Below are 18082 nucleotides of genomic sequence, written 5' to 3' on the forward strand. Positions count from 1 at the left end.
ATCTTCTATTCTTAATTTGCTAAGAAAAAAAAGACATGTATGTGACTGCTAATTTTTTCAAATGCTTTTTCTGTATCCATTAAGGTACTCCAACAGGTTTTTTTTTTTTTTTAAGATTTTATTTGTTTATTTGACAGAGAGAGACACAGTGAGAGAGGGAACACAAGCAGGGGGAGTGGGAGAGGGAGAAGCAGGCTTCCCGCTGAGCAGAGAGCCCAATGCGGGGCTCGATCCCATGACCCTGAGATCATGACCTGAGCCGAAGGCAGATGCTTAACGACTGAGCCACCCAGGCGCCCCCCAACAGGTTTTTTTTTTAATCTGTCAATATGGTATATTATATCAGTAGATTTTCTGATACTGGGACATTACTACATTTTTGAAATAAACCTCATTTGTTCGCAATGTATTATAATATTTATAATTTTTGTACCTGTGTTTATAGGTGAGCTCACTCTAGAATTCTTTTACTGTACCATTCTAATCTAGTTTTGATATCAAGGTCATATATTGTCCTCATAAAATGAGCTCTGAAACAATTTTTATGAAATAAGGATTATCTGTTATTTTGTTAAAGCTCACCTATAAAACTGTTTGGGCCTGATGCCTTTGTGGGACTAAGGAGGAAAATAAATTTTTATATTAAGAATTCAGCTTTTGGGGTGCCTGGGTGGCTCAACAGGTTAAGTGGCTGACTCTTGGTTTTGATCTCAGGGTCCTGGGATTGAGCCCTGAGTCAGGCTCTGCACTCAGTGAGGTGTCTGCTTGAGGATTCTCTCTCTCCCTCTCCCCCTCCTGGAATTTGTATATATGATATGTATAAGTTTTTGTAATGATTATTGATTTTTTAAATTTCTTAAATACATTTTAGTAATTTACTTCTTAAAGAAATTTATCTTTCAACTAATTAAAAAAAAAACTACCTGTGTTTGTATTATGTATCCCTTTTCATTCTTAATATTACTCATGAGTGCCTATCCTGGTGAGTCTTGAGAGGTTTGCTGTCTTTATTAGTATATTCCTCCCAAGGAATCAGCTTTTGGCTTTGTGGATCTCCTCTATTGCTTCTTGGTTTTCTATTTTTTAAATTTATGCTGTCATTATTATTTTCTTTTTTCTACTTGACAGGTTTTATCTGTTCTTTTTTATTTATTTTTTTTAAAAAATTTTATTTATTTATTTTAGAGAGAGAGCGGGGTGGAGGGGCAGGGGGACAGGGAGAGAAAGAGAATCTCAAGCAGACTCTGTGCTTAGCATGGAGACTGATGCTGGTTTGATCTCACGAACCTTAGATCCTGATTTCAGGCAAAATCAAGAGTCAGATGTTTCACTGACTGAGCTACCAGGCACCCCATCTGTTCTTTTTTATTAAAGTCTTTTGAGTTGAACACTTAACCCATTTTTTTTTTTTACCATTTTAACCATTTTTAAGAGTATAGTCAGTGGTATTAAATTCATTTTTTGCAGCCATCACCACCATCCATCCCCAAAACTCTTTTCATCTTGTAAAACCGCAAATCTATACCCATCGAACAATAACTCTCTATTCTCCTCTCCCCCAGCCCCTGGCAACCAACGTTCTACTTTCTAGCTCTATGATATTTGACTCCTCTAAATACCTCATGTAACTGGAATCACACCGTATCTGTCTTTTTGTGACTGGCTTATTTCACTTAGCATCATGTCCTCAAGGTTCATCCATGTTGTAACATATTGCAGAATGCCCTTCCTTTTTAAGGCCGAATAGTATTCCATTGTATGGCTAGACCATGTTTTGCTTATCCATTCAGGGAGCCCGATGTGGGGCTCGATCCCAGGACCTTGGGATCATGACCTGAGCCAAAGGCAGATGCTTAACGACTGAGCCACCCAGGCGCCCCCTTACCCACTTATTTTTAGTCTTACATTCTTTTTTAGAGTCAGTTGGAGTTTATTATTTTTTTATTTAAATTCAATTAATTAACATATAATGTATTATTTGTTTCAGGGGTACAGGTCTGTGATTCATCAGTCTTATATAATACCCAGTTGCTCATTTCAACACATACTCTCCCCAGTGTCCATCACCCATTTTGGTTAATGCAGGCATTTAAGGCTATGCATTTACTTCCACCAAAACTTACAAGTTTTGATATGTGGTACTCTCACAGTTATTCAGCTTTAAATATTTTATGATTTTCATTCTTACTTCCTTTTTCTCTCATGGGCTATTGAGAAGTTGATTATTGATAATAACTTTTTAAAAAAAAGATTTATCCATTCATTTTGAGAGAGAGAAAGAGTGCCTGTGTGGGTGGAGGGGCAGAGGGAGAGAATCCTCGAGCAGACTCCCTGCTGAGTGCAGAGCCCAATGTGGGGTTCGATCCCTCGACCCTGAGATCACAATCTGAGCTGAAACCAAGAGTTGGACAGTCAACTGAGCCACCCAGGCACCCGTATTGATAACAACTTTTTAAGGACCTTACTACCAGTGGCTAAATAATTTTCTTAAACAGGTAGGCCATGCTCCACTTTTCCACAAGCCAAATGGATACGAAAAATTGCCCCAGATGACATCTTAAAAGCAACAAAAAACAACAAACAAACTACTCATATCCTATAGGGTCTTTCCTACCCCTCCTGCCATACAAAACACCATATCAGTGCAGTATAAGACGTCAGTATAAGAAAGAGGCTAAGTCTGGATTCAATTGCCGACCAGGCCACTTGGTAAGTGTGGGACTTGGAGCAAATAATTTTTTGCACCTCAGTTTCATCCTGTGTAAAACAAGGCCGACAAAATAGTATCTGTTTCACACAATTATTAGGAAGTATTTAGCACCTAGCCCTCATTCAGTAAACTCTTACTAATTTTTATCAATTTAGCTGCTGATTTTACTTTGTACTTTCAATGCTGCCCTGCTGTGTGAACCCCTGAGTTTCTGGAAAGTAGAGACCCGTGTTCCAAACAGCTTTGTTATAATTGTGTTATATATATAAATTGTGTTATAACTGTGTCCAAAGTATGTTCCTGTCTCTCTCAAGTTCATGCAAACACCTACAAAGCTGACGCGGGGCACCTGCGTAACAAGACTGTCCCATTTCATAATTCCAGTTATGGAATTCACGCAGAAGCAAACCCTAGAGATTCTCACAAAAATGCACTCGACCCAGCCCAGAACCCACAGATTCGAGTCCACACTCAGGCTTCTGCACACTTACCACCAAAGATGGATCCATCGCCCACAGCTAGAGATGCGCTCACCAGTCCCACTCAAAACCTAGCAGCCCTGACAGATCACAAGCAGCACAGCGTGCCCTGGCAAAGCATCACCACCGGCTCCAGCATGAGCAGCGGCCTTGTCTTTTTACTTCCTTTGGGTTGGTTCTATTTTAGTTGTTGTTTGTCTGTTGCGCTTCTTAGAGTTATCATCTGCCCCTCTTTCTCTCTACCCAACCCCCAAGCCCCCCTCCCTCCTCCACTGCGCATGCGCCTTGCATCCCTCTCCCCTGCAGGGTACCAGTCGGCGCTCCCCGGCCCTGGCGGCGGAAGAGATGGAGCAGCGTCACGAGCGCCCGGCCCCTTAAAGCGCTGCTGGCTGGAGCCGCCTCCCTCCCTGCAGCCCGCGGCGGGGATGGAGTAAAGGGGGACCCGTCGACCTGCCCGCGGGGATCAGCGATGGAGTTAAAGCAATCTTTGTCCACCCATCTGGAAACCGAGAAGCCTCTGAGGCGCTATGGGGCGGTGGAGGAGACGGCGTGGACAGCGGAGGGACTGGGGAGAAGTGAGTACTCGGCTGGAAGGGGGGTTACAGTTGGGGATCCGTGCGCTGGAGCCGGTGGTCGTGGGAGCTCAGCGGATCGCGGGGAGCGCACCAAGGGGAGCGCCCCCGCATTGGGGCTTTCAGCGCGGGGGGGATGCGCAGCGCTGCGCAGCGACGCGCTCTCCCGCGAACCTTTTGTTAAGGGGGACCCTCCAGGCTGGGCTTCACGGGGAGGCTCGGGAAATCGCGAGGCAGCAAACCGGGAGCCTGGGGGTGAACTCGGTAGTCCCGGATCCGTAAGCTCGCAGCTGGTCTTGGAAAGTAAGGTCTTTCCCGCAGCCGAGCGAGGAGAGTCGGCTCTCCGCCCGGGATGCGCTAGGACTGGAGCGGTTGGACCATCCTGGAAAGCGCCCACATCCCTGGAGAGGGGGGAGTGTCCGCTGGGTTTCTGCCGTGTTTCTCCCCCGGGCGCGAGGTTCAGGGCACACCTGAAATTCCCAGCGTCTCTTCCCCCGCCTTGTCCTGGGTCGCGGGTGGGAGGGAAAGGGTTAGGGGAAGGTTAACCCTGTGCACACCCTTCTCCTTTCTCCCTTGACTCATTCAGTCTTTGGTTGGAGTATAATCCTGGAAGGCACTTCTGAGACGCGCTGACTTTATTTGCTGAGTCTCTCTACGGTATTTAGGTGTCAGCAGTGTTTACAGATAAAAGAAGGATTTTTGTTTTTCATGAATAGGACGCAGTGGTTAAAACTCTTGCTTTCAAATAGAGAGACAGCCTCAAGGGCCACAGGGGCACCAGCCCTCCCTGCAAAGCCAGGGCTCTTTGTGGTGCCCCCGCCTTTGCCTTGCTCACCCTAGCACGGTGCCTCCTGCTGGGCTGGGAAGGGCCTCTTACCTTTCTCAAGGACCCTCAGCTTCCTGCCTTGGCTCTGGGTAACCATGCTTAGCACCAATGGCAGATTTATGTTGGACCAAAGTATTGTGAATGTGCTTTTCTTTTCTTTTTTTTTTTTTTTTGCCTTGACCTGGTAGAAAATTGTGTGTGTGTGTGTGTGTGCGTGTGTGTGTGTGTGCTCTTTCTCCACACCTGTTATGACAAATTCAGAAAATCTTCCTAGAATGGCTCAGCTGTATTCTGGTTCTCAAGGGTTCAAGTTGAAATCACAACCAAATGTCTTAGTTCTGCACCTGGCACCCACGGTGCTCCCAACCTCTTTCCTTTTCTTTCTCCTTTTAAAATCTGGGTCCTTCCTCCTGGTTCCTCCTTTGAAAACCCTTTTTGGCTTTGGTACTTTGGCATGACACCCGGGCTGAGGGGCTCTGCTTCCTACAAGCTCAGAAAAATCCCCACAATGGCTGCCCTGTATGGATAGATGGCCATGCACCAGGTCCTGCGCTAAGAACTTTAAGTGCATCATCTCATTCAGTCCCCACAGCTACCTGAATACTGCGACTGCCCTTCCACAGTTAGAAAAACCTGGGCTTGCTAGGTGCCGTGACAATGAAGCTTCAGAGTCAGGATTTGAACCCAGAGCCCCTCTCTGCTTTTAACATGAAGGTTTATTGCTTTCGCAGTTTCAGGAAGCTCTCTCAATCTGTTGAGAGAGTCCCAGAACACACACAAATACGTGGCCACCCTGTCGGTCTCTGGAGCCCCCAGTGGCCTTGAAAGAATGCTGGGTCTTTGCAGAGTAGAAGCTGTGTTCAAATACGCTCTGAGTTTGAATGCTGGCTCTGCTCCTCCCTGGCTATGGGACTGACTTGAGGCATGTTTCGAAGCCTTACTCTGCCTCTGTTCTCTGAAATGGAGATGATAATAGGACCTACCTTATGGCTCCATTGCAAAAACTCAGTAAGAAGATGTATGTCAAGCTCAAGGTAAATGCTCAGTATGTGTCGGCTACTTTGATTATTTTATTACTACATCTGTAGAAGCAACAGATTCCATCCTTTCATCCTTCGCAAGGCTTTGCATAAAACAACACTCTGGACTCAAACTGCTGTGTTGGTCAGTTCCCTAATAATTCTCTTACAGCTTTTTATTTTCTTGCCATTTTGTTAGGACAGTTTTCAAACGTACAGGAAAATCACACCGAACACCTAATTTATAGCATTTTAGCTCCTGAAATTTTTTTCCTTCTGAGTCTTAGGCTGCAAACTGTTAAAAGTCTGATAGAAAGGCTTTCTCATCTTCTCTGTTCCAAACCATCAAAGACTCTGACTTTTGCTTCCTATTCACATACAAGACCACAGTTTCTGATCTCCTTCTGCAATGGATCCCCAAATCTGCTTTTTTGTTTCCCATTCAAACTTGAAATATTCTTAAGGCACTGATCCAGAGTCCCCCTTTTGAATCATAAATCTAGGATTGTTACCTTTAGAAAGCTTTGATCTCTGGACGCATGTCTGCAATCTGACCTTTTTTTAAGTCTTTTTTTTTTTTAAGATTTATTTATTTATTTGAGAGAGAGAGAGAGCATGAGCTGGAGGGGCAGAGGGAGAGGGAGAGAGAATCTCATGCAGACTCCACGCCCGGTGTGGAACCTGACACAGGGCTCAATTCCACAACCCGAAGGTCTTGACCTGAGCTGAAACCAAGAGTCGGACACCTAACCGACTGTGCCACCCACGTGCCCCCTGACCTTTTTTGATCCAAGTGGCTTTTTTTGAACTCCCTCTCAACTTCCCTGGGATCTATGGATTCATACCATAACATGTTGGACCTCCATTTATTTTTTAATGATGTGTGAAAATTAGTACTATTGATTCTATGGAATAACAACTGCCAAGCCAATGAAAGTTGTAATGCATGAAATGCTGGAGGCAAATAAAAAGAGGCCCATTAAAAAGAAACCATGCTTGGAGCTCCTGGATGGCTCCGTTGGTTGACCATGAGACTCTTGATCTCAGGGCCAGGGGTTCGAGTGCCACACTGGGCATAGAGATTACTTTAGAAATAAATAAATAAAAATTAAAAAAAAAGAAGACATGCTTTAACTTCTACCTATATTTAAATATTTTATGTTAAACGCTGAGTATGTGTTACTTAAAAACAATTTTTTAAAAGGTTTTATTTATTTATCTGACAGAGAAAGAGAAAGCACACAAGCAGGGTGAGAGGCAGAGGGAGAGGGAGAAGCAGGCTCCCCAACGCGGGGCTTGATCCCAGGACCCCGAGATCATGACCTGAACCGAAGGCAGACGCTTAACCAACTGAGCCACCCAGACACTCCTTAAAAAGAATTTAAAAGGGGGGGGGAAGATTGCAGAACTGGTCATTTTCAGTATAAGTTGTATTAACTATTATCTTCAATTTTAACTACAGTTTTTGGATGGAAGATAGGTATAGTACAGCAGCAAAGAATGGGAATTTTGAAGTCAGGTTAAATGGGTCCAAACCAGCTTTAACACTTTGTTGCTTTGTCACCCTTGGAAATTGTTTTTTTTTTAAAGATTTTATTTATTTATTTATTTAACAGAGATAGAGAGCGTAAGTAGGCAGAGCGGCAGACAGAGGGAGAGGGAGAAGCAGGCTCTCCTCCGAGCAGGGAGCCCGATGCGGGGCTCGATCCCAGGACCCTGGGATCATGACCTGAGCCGAAGGCAGACGCTTAACCGACTGAGCCACCCAGGCGCCCTGTAATTTTTTTTTTTTTAAAGATTTTATTTATTTGTCAGAGAGAGTGAGAACATAAGCAGGGGGAGCTGCAGGCAGAGGGAGATGCAAGCACCCTGCTGAACAAGGAGACCGATGCAGGACTCGATCCCAGGACCCCGGGATCATGACCTGAGCCGAAGGCAGATGCTTAACCAACTGAGCCACCCAGGCGTCCCCACCCTGGGAAATTGTTGAACCTCTCTGTGTGTCAATCACCTTATCTGTAAAATGGGGATATGTTGGTTTGAGACTTTGGGAGCTTCCCCAAGGTGAAATTCAAAACCGGCCCCCCATACACAGAGAGGAAGGAAGGAGAGACAAAGAGTCAGGACGCTCCAGATGGCATGAGTAATAAGCAAGGAAATTTATAGGTGGTTGCAAGACCAGTAGGACTCCATACCTGCCCGTCAGAATCTTAAAAAGTTCTTATGGAGCCCTGAACAGGGTTCAGTTTTGTGTACTTCCAGATGGTCTCCATAACACCTTCCTCTTTCAAGGCTGTGCCCTTGGAACAGCTCTCACTGTGACAATGCTTGTACTTTTCAAAGACGGGGGGGGGCGAGGAGTTTCTAGTTGCTGGGGTGGGGGGCAGCTCTTGGGTCAAAGGGTGGTCATGTCCTCTCCATAACCTCCCCCGGCAGGATAATAATCATAATGACCACTTCAGGCTGTGGGAGGATTAAATGAGACAATGTATAGAATGCATTTAGCACAGAGCCTGCCACACTGTAAGTGCTCAATCAGTGCTGAATAGTTGTCATAATAGGACATAAGCGGATGGCCTCCGACAGCATGGGAGAAGGTTATTCCAAGCTCACCAGTTGGTTCTTGCTTGTGTCCATTGCTTTGTTAATTGCAGATGATGATCGTGTATACACCACGTTCCTCCTCATGGGAATGTATGGAGGAATGGCTTTTCAACCCTTGTAAACCACCTGGTATTTTCTCCTTTGAGAAGGATTCCAAGCAATTGCTTCCATCCACCTTAGACAGCATTTTCCCACTAGCAGTGAGTTAGTTTTCTTTTTTTTTTCTTTTTACTCAGTTGGAAAATGGATAGTGACATTTCAGTGTGGTTAGATGTATAAAAATATTGCTTTCAACCAACTGTAATTAATTGTGAGAGACACAAAGACAAGGTGACTTTTGAAAAAAGCATGGAGCTTTTTAAAAGCACAGTTGTCTGTGATCGTAGTCATTTCATGATAGGTTTGCATGTCCCATAAGGGATGATCAAGATTTCAGACAGGGCAAATGCAGGGTGTGTGTGTGGGCGGGCGGGGGGGGGGGGGCGGCAGTGGGCCGGGGTGAGGGGGGGCAGTGGCACAGTGGGGAGGAAATGCTGCTAGAGGTAAAAGTATTGGCAAAAGCACAGAGGTAGAAATAAATGTGCTGAGAGTAGGGGATTGGAATAAAGCAGAAAGCTCAATCACCAGAGGAGGTGACGATTATTTAAAAGTCCAAGGGTGTGTGCTGACTAGCAAGCAGATGGGTCCACTGGCCAATGTTTCAGGTATAAACAGTGGGGAGGCGTAAATAATATGGATTGCCAGTGATCCACATAATTGATTTTTGGCAAAGGTTTTGTGTTCCTCTGTCTGATGATGCTAATTTCGTTATCTCAGTTTTATTTTGTTCTGGCATGATTTCTTTTTTTGAATGTACAGACTAGTATGTGCACTTTATTAGAAAAATTGAAATTCATCTGAAATATGAAAATAAAAAGTGAAAAATGGCTGTAATCTGCTTCCCCCTGCCCCTCCCCCATGTATTCATTCAGTAAATAGGTAGTGAGTGCTCTGTGAGCTCCAGGAAGTGTTCTAGGGGCTGTGGATACAGTGTTGAGCAAGGCACACAGGGCTCCTGCCCATGGGGAGCTTCTGTTCAGGGAAATGAAGGTGTCTGATAATACACAGGCAAACAAATAATGTAGCTCAAATGGTAAGTGTTACAGGGGAGGGATATTTCCCATCTGGTGGTGAGGAAATGCTTCTCTAAGAAGGTGACATTTTGCTGGTAAATGTCAGAGATCAAAAATGCAAAGGTCCTTGCTGTGTTAGAGGAAGAGACAGAAGGCCAGGGTGGCTGGCACCCAGAGAGTCAGGGAAGAGAATGGAGATGAATCAGAGGGGAGTCAGACTGGTAGGAACTTGTAGGTTGTGGTTACAAAAAAAAAAGTACAGATTTTATTCCTTTTACAGAGGAAGCTACTGCTGAGTGTTAAGCAGAAGACTAACATGAGCTGGGTTTTGTTCTTAAAAGTTCACATAGGCTCCTGGATGGAGAATAAGACCACAGGGAGCAAGTGAGGATCAATGTAATTATCCTTTGCTGTGGTCCTGGTTCTTTCTTAATCAATCCCATTGATAAGTGGTAGGAATTCCTTTCTTTTTTTTAAAGATCTTTTATTTTTTATTTGACAGAGAGAGAGAGTACAAGCAGGGGGAGTAGCAGAGGGAGAGGGAGAAGCAGGCTCCCCGCTGAGCAGGGAGCCCGATGTGGGGCTCGATCCCAGGACCCCAGGATCACAACCCGAGCTGAAGGCAGACGCTTAACGCCTGAGCCACCCAGGCGTCCCTGTTGTTTCATTTTTGCAAACATTTCCTTCTTATGTGTTAATTGAAGGGAAAACTATTTGTGCCTCTTCTTGGTCTCTGATTCGTTATTAAAGACTTATTAATAATAATAGTAGTTAATGAGCTCTGGCTGTGAACTTGAGCTTATTAAATTCTCATAGCAACCCTATTAAGTCAGTTGAATTCTTATTCCCTTTTTACAGATGGGGACACTGGGGCTTCGGGAGGTTGAGAAACTTGCTGAAGTTCCCAAAGCTGGTATGTGGCAGAGCTCGAGCCCGATTCTAGACCTCTGTGACTGTCGCCCGGGTCTCTTTGCCATGCTGCGGAGATTAGAGATGAGATAAGACACAGCCCCCTATCCTTAGGAAGCTTCCAGATTTGGGGAGCATGGAGACACAGAAGTAAAGAACAGCATAATTTGTAATACCAGGAACAAGAAACAAAGGCTAAATGAAGGGACAGTGGGGAAATGAGAGGAAGGAAAGCTCTGTTCTTCCTGGGGGACCCCAGCGTGACAGCAAGGAGGAGCGTTTGCATTGGGCCTGAAGGCTAAGCAGGGTTTCGAGAGGTTACTGGTGAAGAGAACGGCATTTCAGTGAGCTTCCTGGCCCCACGCAAGGAGGTGGGGATCCCTAAGGCCACGGTCCATGCACTAGGGTTGTTGTTTTTTTTTTTTCCTGTTTCTTTCTCATTGGCTCTCAAGTCCTGGGACTCGGGGTCTGTCCGGTTCATGGATGTGAATCATCTGTTATCTGGATGAGCCTGTTGGTTGGAGACCAGCACAGGCAGATGCTAATGGTGTAGCCACTCAGACCAGCACTCACAAAGCTCCTCCCAGGATGCTGCCTGTGCGGTTCATTCATTCCTTCACTGTTCACTTACTCAGCAGGCTTGAGCCCCTACTGGGTGTTAGCTTCAGAGGCACAGAGAGGAAAAAGACCCACCCTTAAGGAATTCTCAGGCTGTCTGTGTTCCAGGCCTCCCTCTGCTGCCTCCTCGCCTCGTGATCTTGGGCCAGTCACCTACTTTCCCTAGACCTCAATTTCCTCCTCTCAGAAATGGAAATGTACCGAATACCACTGAACTATACACTTCGAAATGGCTAAGATGGCATATTTTATGTTATGTGTATTTTGAAGGATGGTTCTGGGGTCTGGGAGAGAAAGTGGTTCTTGAAGTAGCCTGAAAAGATGGACAGTATTTCATTACTGATTGCAAGGAACAGCATTCCAGGCAGAGGGAACAGCATGTGTGAAGACATAGACATGAAGCAGCACGTGTGACTAGGGAACTGTAAATGTATGAGTAATGCTTGCTACGCTCTATATGCATGAGGGAGACGAGACCAGAGCCGGAGGTGAGTGCACTTTGAAGCCCAGGGTAAGTTCACAGAAGGCTGGACATAGAAGGCTCAGCTCCCCATTGAGACAAAACTTTCCTGCAGGGTCCAAGGGGGGGCGCTTAAGGACCAGACTCTTAGAATAAGTTTGTTTGAATGAATCAGAGTCAGACTTACTAATAATTATTTTTTTCTTAAAATGCCTCTACACATAGGGATGGTTAGAGGAGAAAAAAACAATTATTCTAAGGGCAGTAGAAGGGAATGATTATAAAAACTAACCTGCACAGGGACTTCCTACATGCCTGCTCCGTGGATGTGTTTATATCCATCCTCTAATTCACTCCTTATAAAACACCCTATGATGTGAGTATGTGGAGATATTTGTTGCATTTTACAGATGAGGAAATTGGGACTCAGGGAGGTTAAGCAACTTGCCTAAGGTCACTCTGCCCATAGAGGGCAGAGCTGGAACTCGAACCCAAGCCTGGGTGACTTAGTCCTGCTGCCTTCTTGATCTCCTGGGAGTGGCTGGGGCTGCCATTCATTCAGACGGGTAAGGTCAGTTAGTGTTTCTAGTACATCTTCGTGATTCTTTGTACTGATTCTGAAAGACTTCTTGGGCAACAGAGGGGCCAATTAATGTCATGTTGGAGAGTGGATGCTCTGCCTACATTTGAATCCTAGCTTTATCCTTCATAAGCTGTGTGACCCTGGGCTGCTTACTTAACCTCTCTGAGGTTCCATCTTCTCCTCTATAAAATGGAGCTAATCACAGGACCTGCCTCATATGGTAATGAAGAAGATCCAAAGAGAAAATATGTGAAAGCCTTTGGCACAGAGCGTGGTGTCCTCGGTAAATGGGGGAGACAGTGTTGATAGAGCAGGATACAAAGTGGGTCTTAACTGGGTATATTTAGACAACTGGAGAGAAAGAGAGAATGAGGGACGTCAAAGTGGGTGGACAGCCTCAAAAAAGAATGCAGGTGACTGGGACGTCTGGGTGGCTCAGTCAGTTAAGCGGCTGCCTTCGGCCCGGGTCATGATCCTGGGGTCCTGGGATCGAGTCCCTCATCGGGCTCCTTGCTCAGCAGGGAGCCTGCTTCTCCTTCTCTCTCCCTCTGCTTGTTCTCTCTCTGTCAAATAAATAAAAAAATCTTAAAAAAAAAAAAAAAAGAATGCAGGTGACAAAGCGGATGCCAGTGGCTGGAGGCATGCATGAACTTGGCTGCCTCAGGAGGAGGCATGAGGTGGGAGGTGGGTTGAACAGGGTCGCTACACTCGGCCAGAGTAAACATGCCAGGTGTCTGGAGCAGGACAAGGGATAGAGGTAAAGAAAGTAGCATTTAGGAAGACTGGTCCGGCGGTGGTTGCACCCTGGATGGAAGGGCAGGGAAACTGGAAGGTTCTGGAATCATCTGGTCATGAGGTCACCTAGGCTGGGGTCTAAAGCAGTGGCAGTGGGCGGGGAGGAAGTGGTGAATCAAATATCCTGAAGGGAGAAGACACTAGTAGTTGATTACAGGTAGGAAGAAAGGAGGGTCTTCTAAGAGCCGCAATGCCACAGGCAGGGAATAACAGTATGGTTAGCCTGGGGTCTTAGGAATTGAATATGTTGGCACCAGTATGCCCACTCTCACTTTCAGGAGGGCTTAAAGAGGTGCAGGGATTATGTGTAAGGGGAGAATAATGACCCCTTACATTGATATAGCACTTTTTACCTTGTATTTTTCCTGTGTTTTCTTATTTACTCTTTACAAGAAAGGGTAAAGAGCTGGAATCATCATGTCCCTTGGGATGTGGGTAAACAGGTTAAGGACTCACCCCAGGGAAGGGGTACAGCCAGTAAGGACTGAGCAAGGATCGAACGGTCTAGGTGGTTTGCCCTAGACCAGGGTTTCCGGAGGCATTTTTATTTGAATCACACACGAACAACTGCATTATAAATGGTATATGTCTTGGGCCACCTGGGTGGCTCAGTCGGTTAAGCACTTGATTTCGGCTCAGGTCATGATCTCAGGGTTGTGAGATGGAGCCCTCCATCGGGCTCCTCGCTGAGCATGGAGCCTGCTTGAGATTTTCTCTCTCTCTCTCTACCCACCCCTCCCCCCCGCTATCCTGCCTCTCTCTCAAAAAAAAAAAACAAAACAAAACAACCAAAACAACAACAACAACAAACCCAAAAAGCAAAGAAACCCAAATGGTAATAAGTGTCTAGATTCCATAACATCCAAATTGGAAAATGACCACAATTCTGTGCATTTGAATTCCCAAACAGGTAAGTCATTCACTCACCCATTTGCCCATCTATCCATTCATTCCCTCATCCATTTAATAACATATTTATTGCTGGCCTCTTATATGCCAACTATTGTGCTAGCTCTTGAGAATACAGTAGCGTTTTGAGTAAGATGTTTATACAGTCCCTGCCTTCAAAGTGATTTAAGGTCTACTAGTAAAAATAGAACTACCATATGATCCAGCAATCCGACTTCTGGGTATATATTTGAAGGAAACGAAAACAAGATATTGAAGAGATATCAGCACTCCCATGTTCATTGCAGCATTATTCATAACAGCTAAGATATGGAAACAACCTAAATGTCCACCAATGGATGAATGGATAAAGAAAATATGGTGTATATCTCCAATGCAATATTATTCAACCAGGAGAAAGAAGGACATCCTGCCATTTTCCATTTGTGATAATGGATAGTCCTTGAGGGCATTATGCTAAGTAAAATAAATCAGACAGCGAAAGTCAGATATTGCATGATGTCACTTATATGTGAGATCTAAAAAAAGAAAAAAGAATAAAAATTCAAGCTCATTGAAATGTAGTAGAGAAGTGGTTGCTAGGGCTGGGGGATGAGGGAAAGAGAGAGAGGTTGGCAAAAAGGGTACAAACTATCAGTTATAAGATGAATAAGGTCTGAGGATCTAATGTAAAACCTGGTGACTACAGTTGATAATACTGTATCATATAGTTGAAATTTGCTAAGAGAGTGGAACTTAAATGTTCTCTCATACCCACACACACAAGAGTAATAGGTAAGGTGATGGGTGTGTTAATCACTAGATGATAGGAGTTGTTTCATAGTGTATCCCCGTAACAAATTACCATGATGTCCACTTTAAAGATCTTACAATATCATCGGTCAATTATACCTCAACCAATCTGTGAAAAGGGGGTCTACAGGGATCAGTCCCTGTTTCCAGTGGTGCTGAACCAAAGGACCAAGAGATGAGGGACTGGAGACAGGATTCAGGTCAGTTTGCTGACCCAATGTGCTCTTAGTGAAATGTTGTCCAGAGATGAATTCAGTTGTTTTGCTATACATGTATTTCTGAAGGCCCTTGAGATGATGAGTCCTAATAGGGTCAAACCACGTTTTACGGGCAAATCCAGGTGCAGTGATGTGCTCCCGTCTTCTTGTGAGAGAACAATGATTGCAAAAACCCTGGGTGTCATATCCGCTGCTCCGTGCTGAATGCCTGTAATCTATCACATTGGCCAGCACTTAGAAGCCTCTCATTCAATTAAGAGTTGCAGAATTAGGTGGCTGTTAATCCACAAAGACTGAGGTGCAAAGGATTTAATCGTGTTTTGCAAACCTTTGAAATCATCAAACCAAAGAATAAAGTTAGCTGGAGTCTTGGTCTGAACCCCCTGCCCCATCTCCTGGTTTAGACGGTTTGTTCGCGATGCTGCAGTTAGATGAGCATTCTTGCTTTCCTGCTTCCAGGGAAAGAGGTGAGATTTTCAGATCAGGTACAAAATACCAGGCACTGGTTACTGCCAACTGGCAGTGTCCTAACAATGTCATGATGGGTGTAGGCTTGGCGAGGTGCTTTGCATATGAGTCATATCTCCTTGACAATTAGACGTCCACAGAGGCGGTTCAGAGTCACTCACATCTTTTTGGAACAACAGAAACAAAACCCAGCATGGCCACATTAAATATACCGGGCCATTAAAAGGCCTTTTAATTTCATGCAGAGAACAGAGTCATCTTAGATGCTGCTGGTGGAACTGTCTGGCGTGTTCCAGGCTTTATGGAAAGCAATGGGGTAACATCTATTAAAATTTAAAAGGCTCATATGCTTTGACCTAGCAGTCCCGACTCCTGGGACTCTATCCAACAGAAATAAAAACACCAGCATACAAAAACATATGTGCAAAAAAAAAAAAAAAAAACTGGACATAAAATGAAGACCCATCAGTAGGATAGTTGAATAAATTATTGTTCATCCACTGTGTAATGTTCTGAAGCCAATAAAAAGAAAAAAGGAGAGCAGTAATAGTTGTCTTAGAAGTATGATTGAGGGAGGAAAAGGAGATCCAGGAAAATGTATGTCACATTCTCTCTGTGTCTGTCTCTCTCCATAGCACATGTAACATATAGCATCCGTGTGTGTAAACATGCCTGCGTGCGATCTTATTAGTAGGAGAAAAGCACGGAAGGATGTATAGTAAGTTGCTGCCCCAGGATACCTGGGGGAAGGGACTGGAGACAGGGCTGATGGGAGGGAAGAAAGAGGAGGTGGCGGGGCACCTGGGTGGCTCAGTCAGTTAAGCGTCTGCCTTCGGCTCAGGTCATGATCCCAGGGTCCTGGGATCGAGCCCCACATCGGGCTCCCAGCTCGGCAGGAAGCTCTCTTCTCCCTCTCCCATTCCCCCTGCTTGCGTTCCCTCTCTCGCTGTGTCTCTGTCAAATAAATAAAATCTTTAAAAAAAAAAAAAAAAAAGAGGAGGTGGCAGCCGTCAGCCAAGGAAAAAAGAAAATTAAAAAACTACTTCCCTGGGGGAAAAAAATCCTCTGATAATATTATCACACTTATATATTTGTGTTAGGTTACACATTTGTGGAATGGGGAAGAGGCATCCTAACTTCAGAAAGGTTAAAATGTGCTGGGAAAGGTGGGTCTCAGAATCGAGGAGAGAGAATTTCATCTGATTTAATCCTCGCTGCAATCCTATAAAGAGGGGTGTGTGTGTGTGTGTGTGTGTGTGTACTTACGTACAAATACATATCCAGGAGCAGAGAGACGGAAATCTTGCCCCATTAGTGAACAGAGAAGGGTTTTGAATCTCTAGACTTTCTGGTTAAGAAGTTCAAACTTTTCCTCTACAATTATTTGTAAACAACCAAGTCTATTAAATTCCATTGGAGGGGCGCCTGGGTGGCTCAGTTGGTTAAGCGACTGCCTTCGGCTCAGGTCATGATCCTGGAGTCCCGGGATCGAGTCCCGCATCGGGCTCCCTGCTCAGCGGGGGGTCTGCTTCTCCCTCTGACCCTCTTCCCTCTCGTGCTCTCTGTCTCTCATTCTCTCTCTCAAATAAATAAATAAAAATCTTTAAAAAAAATTCCATTGGAATTTCATTTTTTTTAAAAAGGAAAGGCATCTGCAAGAGTTTGTGGAGCTCTATTTTAAGAATCTGGGTCATCACTGGGTGGACTATGTTCCTTCAGATCTTCTCTCTTTGCATTTCCAGTTTCCCCTGGTGGTTCCCAGGGCTGAGAAATGAAAACACTCACTCCCCATAATCCTGGTCTCAGACAAATTCGGGAAATAGGCAATAATCAGCAGAGGAAAAGACCTAACCAGGCTTTCCTTAACTCCTGTGTTGCTTCCTGTGTTTCCTCAGGATGCTATAACAAAAGACCATAAGCTGGGTGGCTTATAAAAAACAGAAATTTATTGCTCACAGTTCCAGAAGCTATAGGTCCAAGATCAAGGCACCTGCGGATTCTGTGCCTGTTGAGGACCTGCTTCACAGACTGTCCCGTAGGCAGCTACGGGTGCCCCGAGGGTTAGATTTTTAACATGAATTTGGGGGAGGGAGGACATAAACATTCCATCTCCAGCATCCTCCTTAGTCCTGGAAGGAATTAAGATAGCTGAAAGCTGGAGATTTGTCCAGGCCCCACTCCAGGGGTGAAATGCTTTTAGCAGGTGGCTCTTAAAAGGTGACCATCAGGGGTGCCTGGGTGGCTCAGTTGGTTAAGCGACTGCCTTTGGCTCAGGTCATAATCTCGGGGTCCTGGGATCGAGCCCCGCATTGGGCTCCCTGCTCAGCGGGAAGCCTGCTTCTCCCTCTCCCGCTCCCGCTCCCCCTCCTTGTGTTCCCTCTCTCGCTGTGTCTCTCTCTGTCAAATAAATACAATCTTTAAAAAAAAAAAAAAGGTGGCCATCATTTTGACAAGGAACAAAAATGATTCCCATCTTGGTTTCATTTGGTTCTTCCACAGCCAGCACCCCAGGTGAGACCAGTTCACCCACTGTGGGTTTGCAGGGCCATGTTCGTGCTGGAGACCTGCCGCCCACCGCTGCAGGATCTGTCCATCTTCATCTTGTTGAAAAAGACCTAGGGAAGGGGTCCCCAGAGCACATCCTGCTGCTTAAATCCGGTGCAAACAGCATCCGTAAGAGCGGCTCAGCCCTGGCCCAGGGCGGCCCCGGGCTGGGTTCCAAGAGCTAAGAGGTCCGCTTTCCTAGGGATCAGTTGTGCCTTAGAGCAGAGTTTTGTTATTCCCCAAATGCTTAGCCAGGACTAGTTTAGCTTTATGTGTCTTTCTTCTCTACTGAGATTTTTTTTTTTTTTAACTGAGATAAAACTCACATACCGTAAAATTAACCCTTAACCTTTTGAAGTGTACAAGTCAGCGTTATGGAGTACGTTCACCGCCTTGTACAACCTCCACCTCCATCTACTTCCAAGAAGCCGTGTACCCATTAAGTGGTCCCTCCCCACGCACCC

General features: G+C 45.1%; 1 protein-coding gene across 1 annotated transcript in view; it reads left to right on the plus strand.

Annotated features, from left to right (window-relative positions):
* The first annotated feature begins 3610 nt into the window (after window positions 1-3610).
* Window positions 3611-18082, plus strand: part of BMERB1 (bMERB domain containing 1) — a 115190-nt gene continuing 100718 nt past the window's right edge. The window contains exon 1 of the mRNA XM_045875022.2: window positions 3611-3764. Coding sequence (XP_045730978.1) covers window positions 3659-3764 — 106 coding nt within the window. The 5' untranslated portion in view covers window positions 3611-3658. The remainder of the gene's footprint in view (window positions 3765-18082) is intronic.

Source organism: Mirounga angustirostris, unplaced genomic scaffold (genome assembly GCF_029215605.1).
Source record: "Mirounga angustirostris isolate CCGP_5_RB_7025 unplaced genomic scaffold, mMirAng1.0.hap1 SCAF_5, whole genome shotgun sequence".
NCBI classification, from domain to species: Eukaryota; Metazoa; Chordata; class Mammalia; order Carnivora; family Phocidae; genus Mirounga; species Mirounga angustirostris.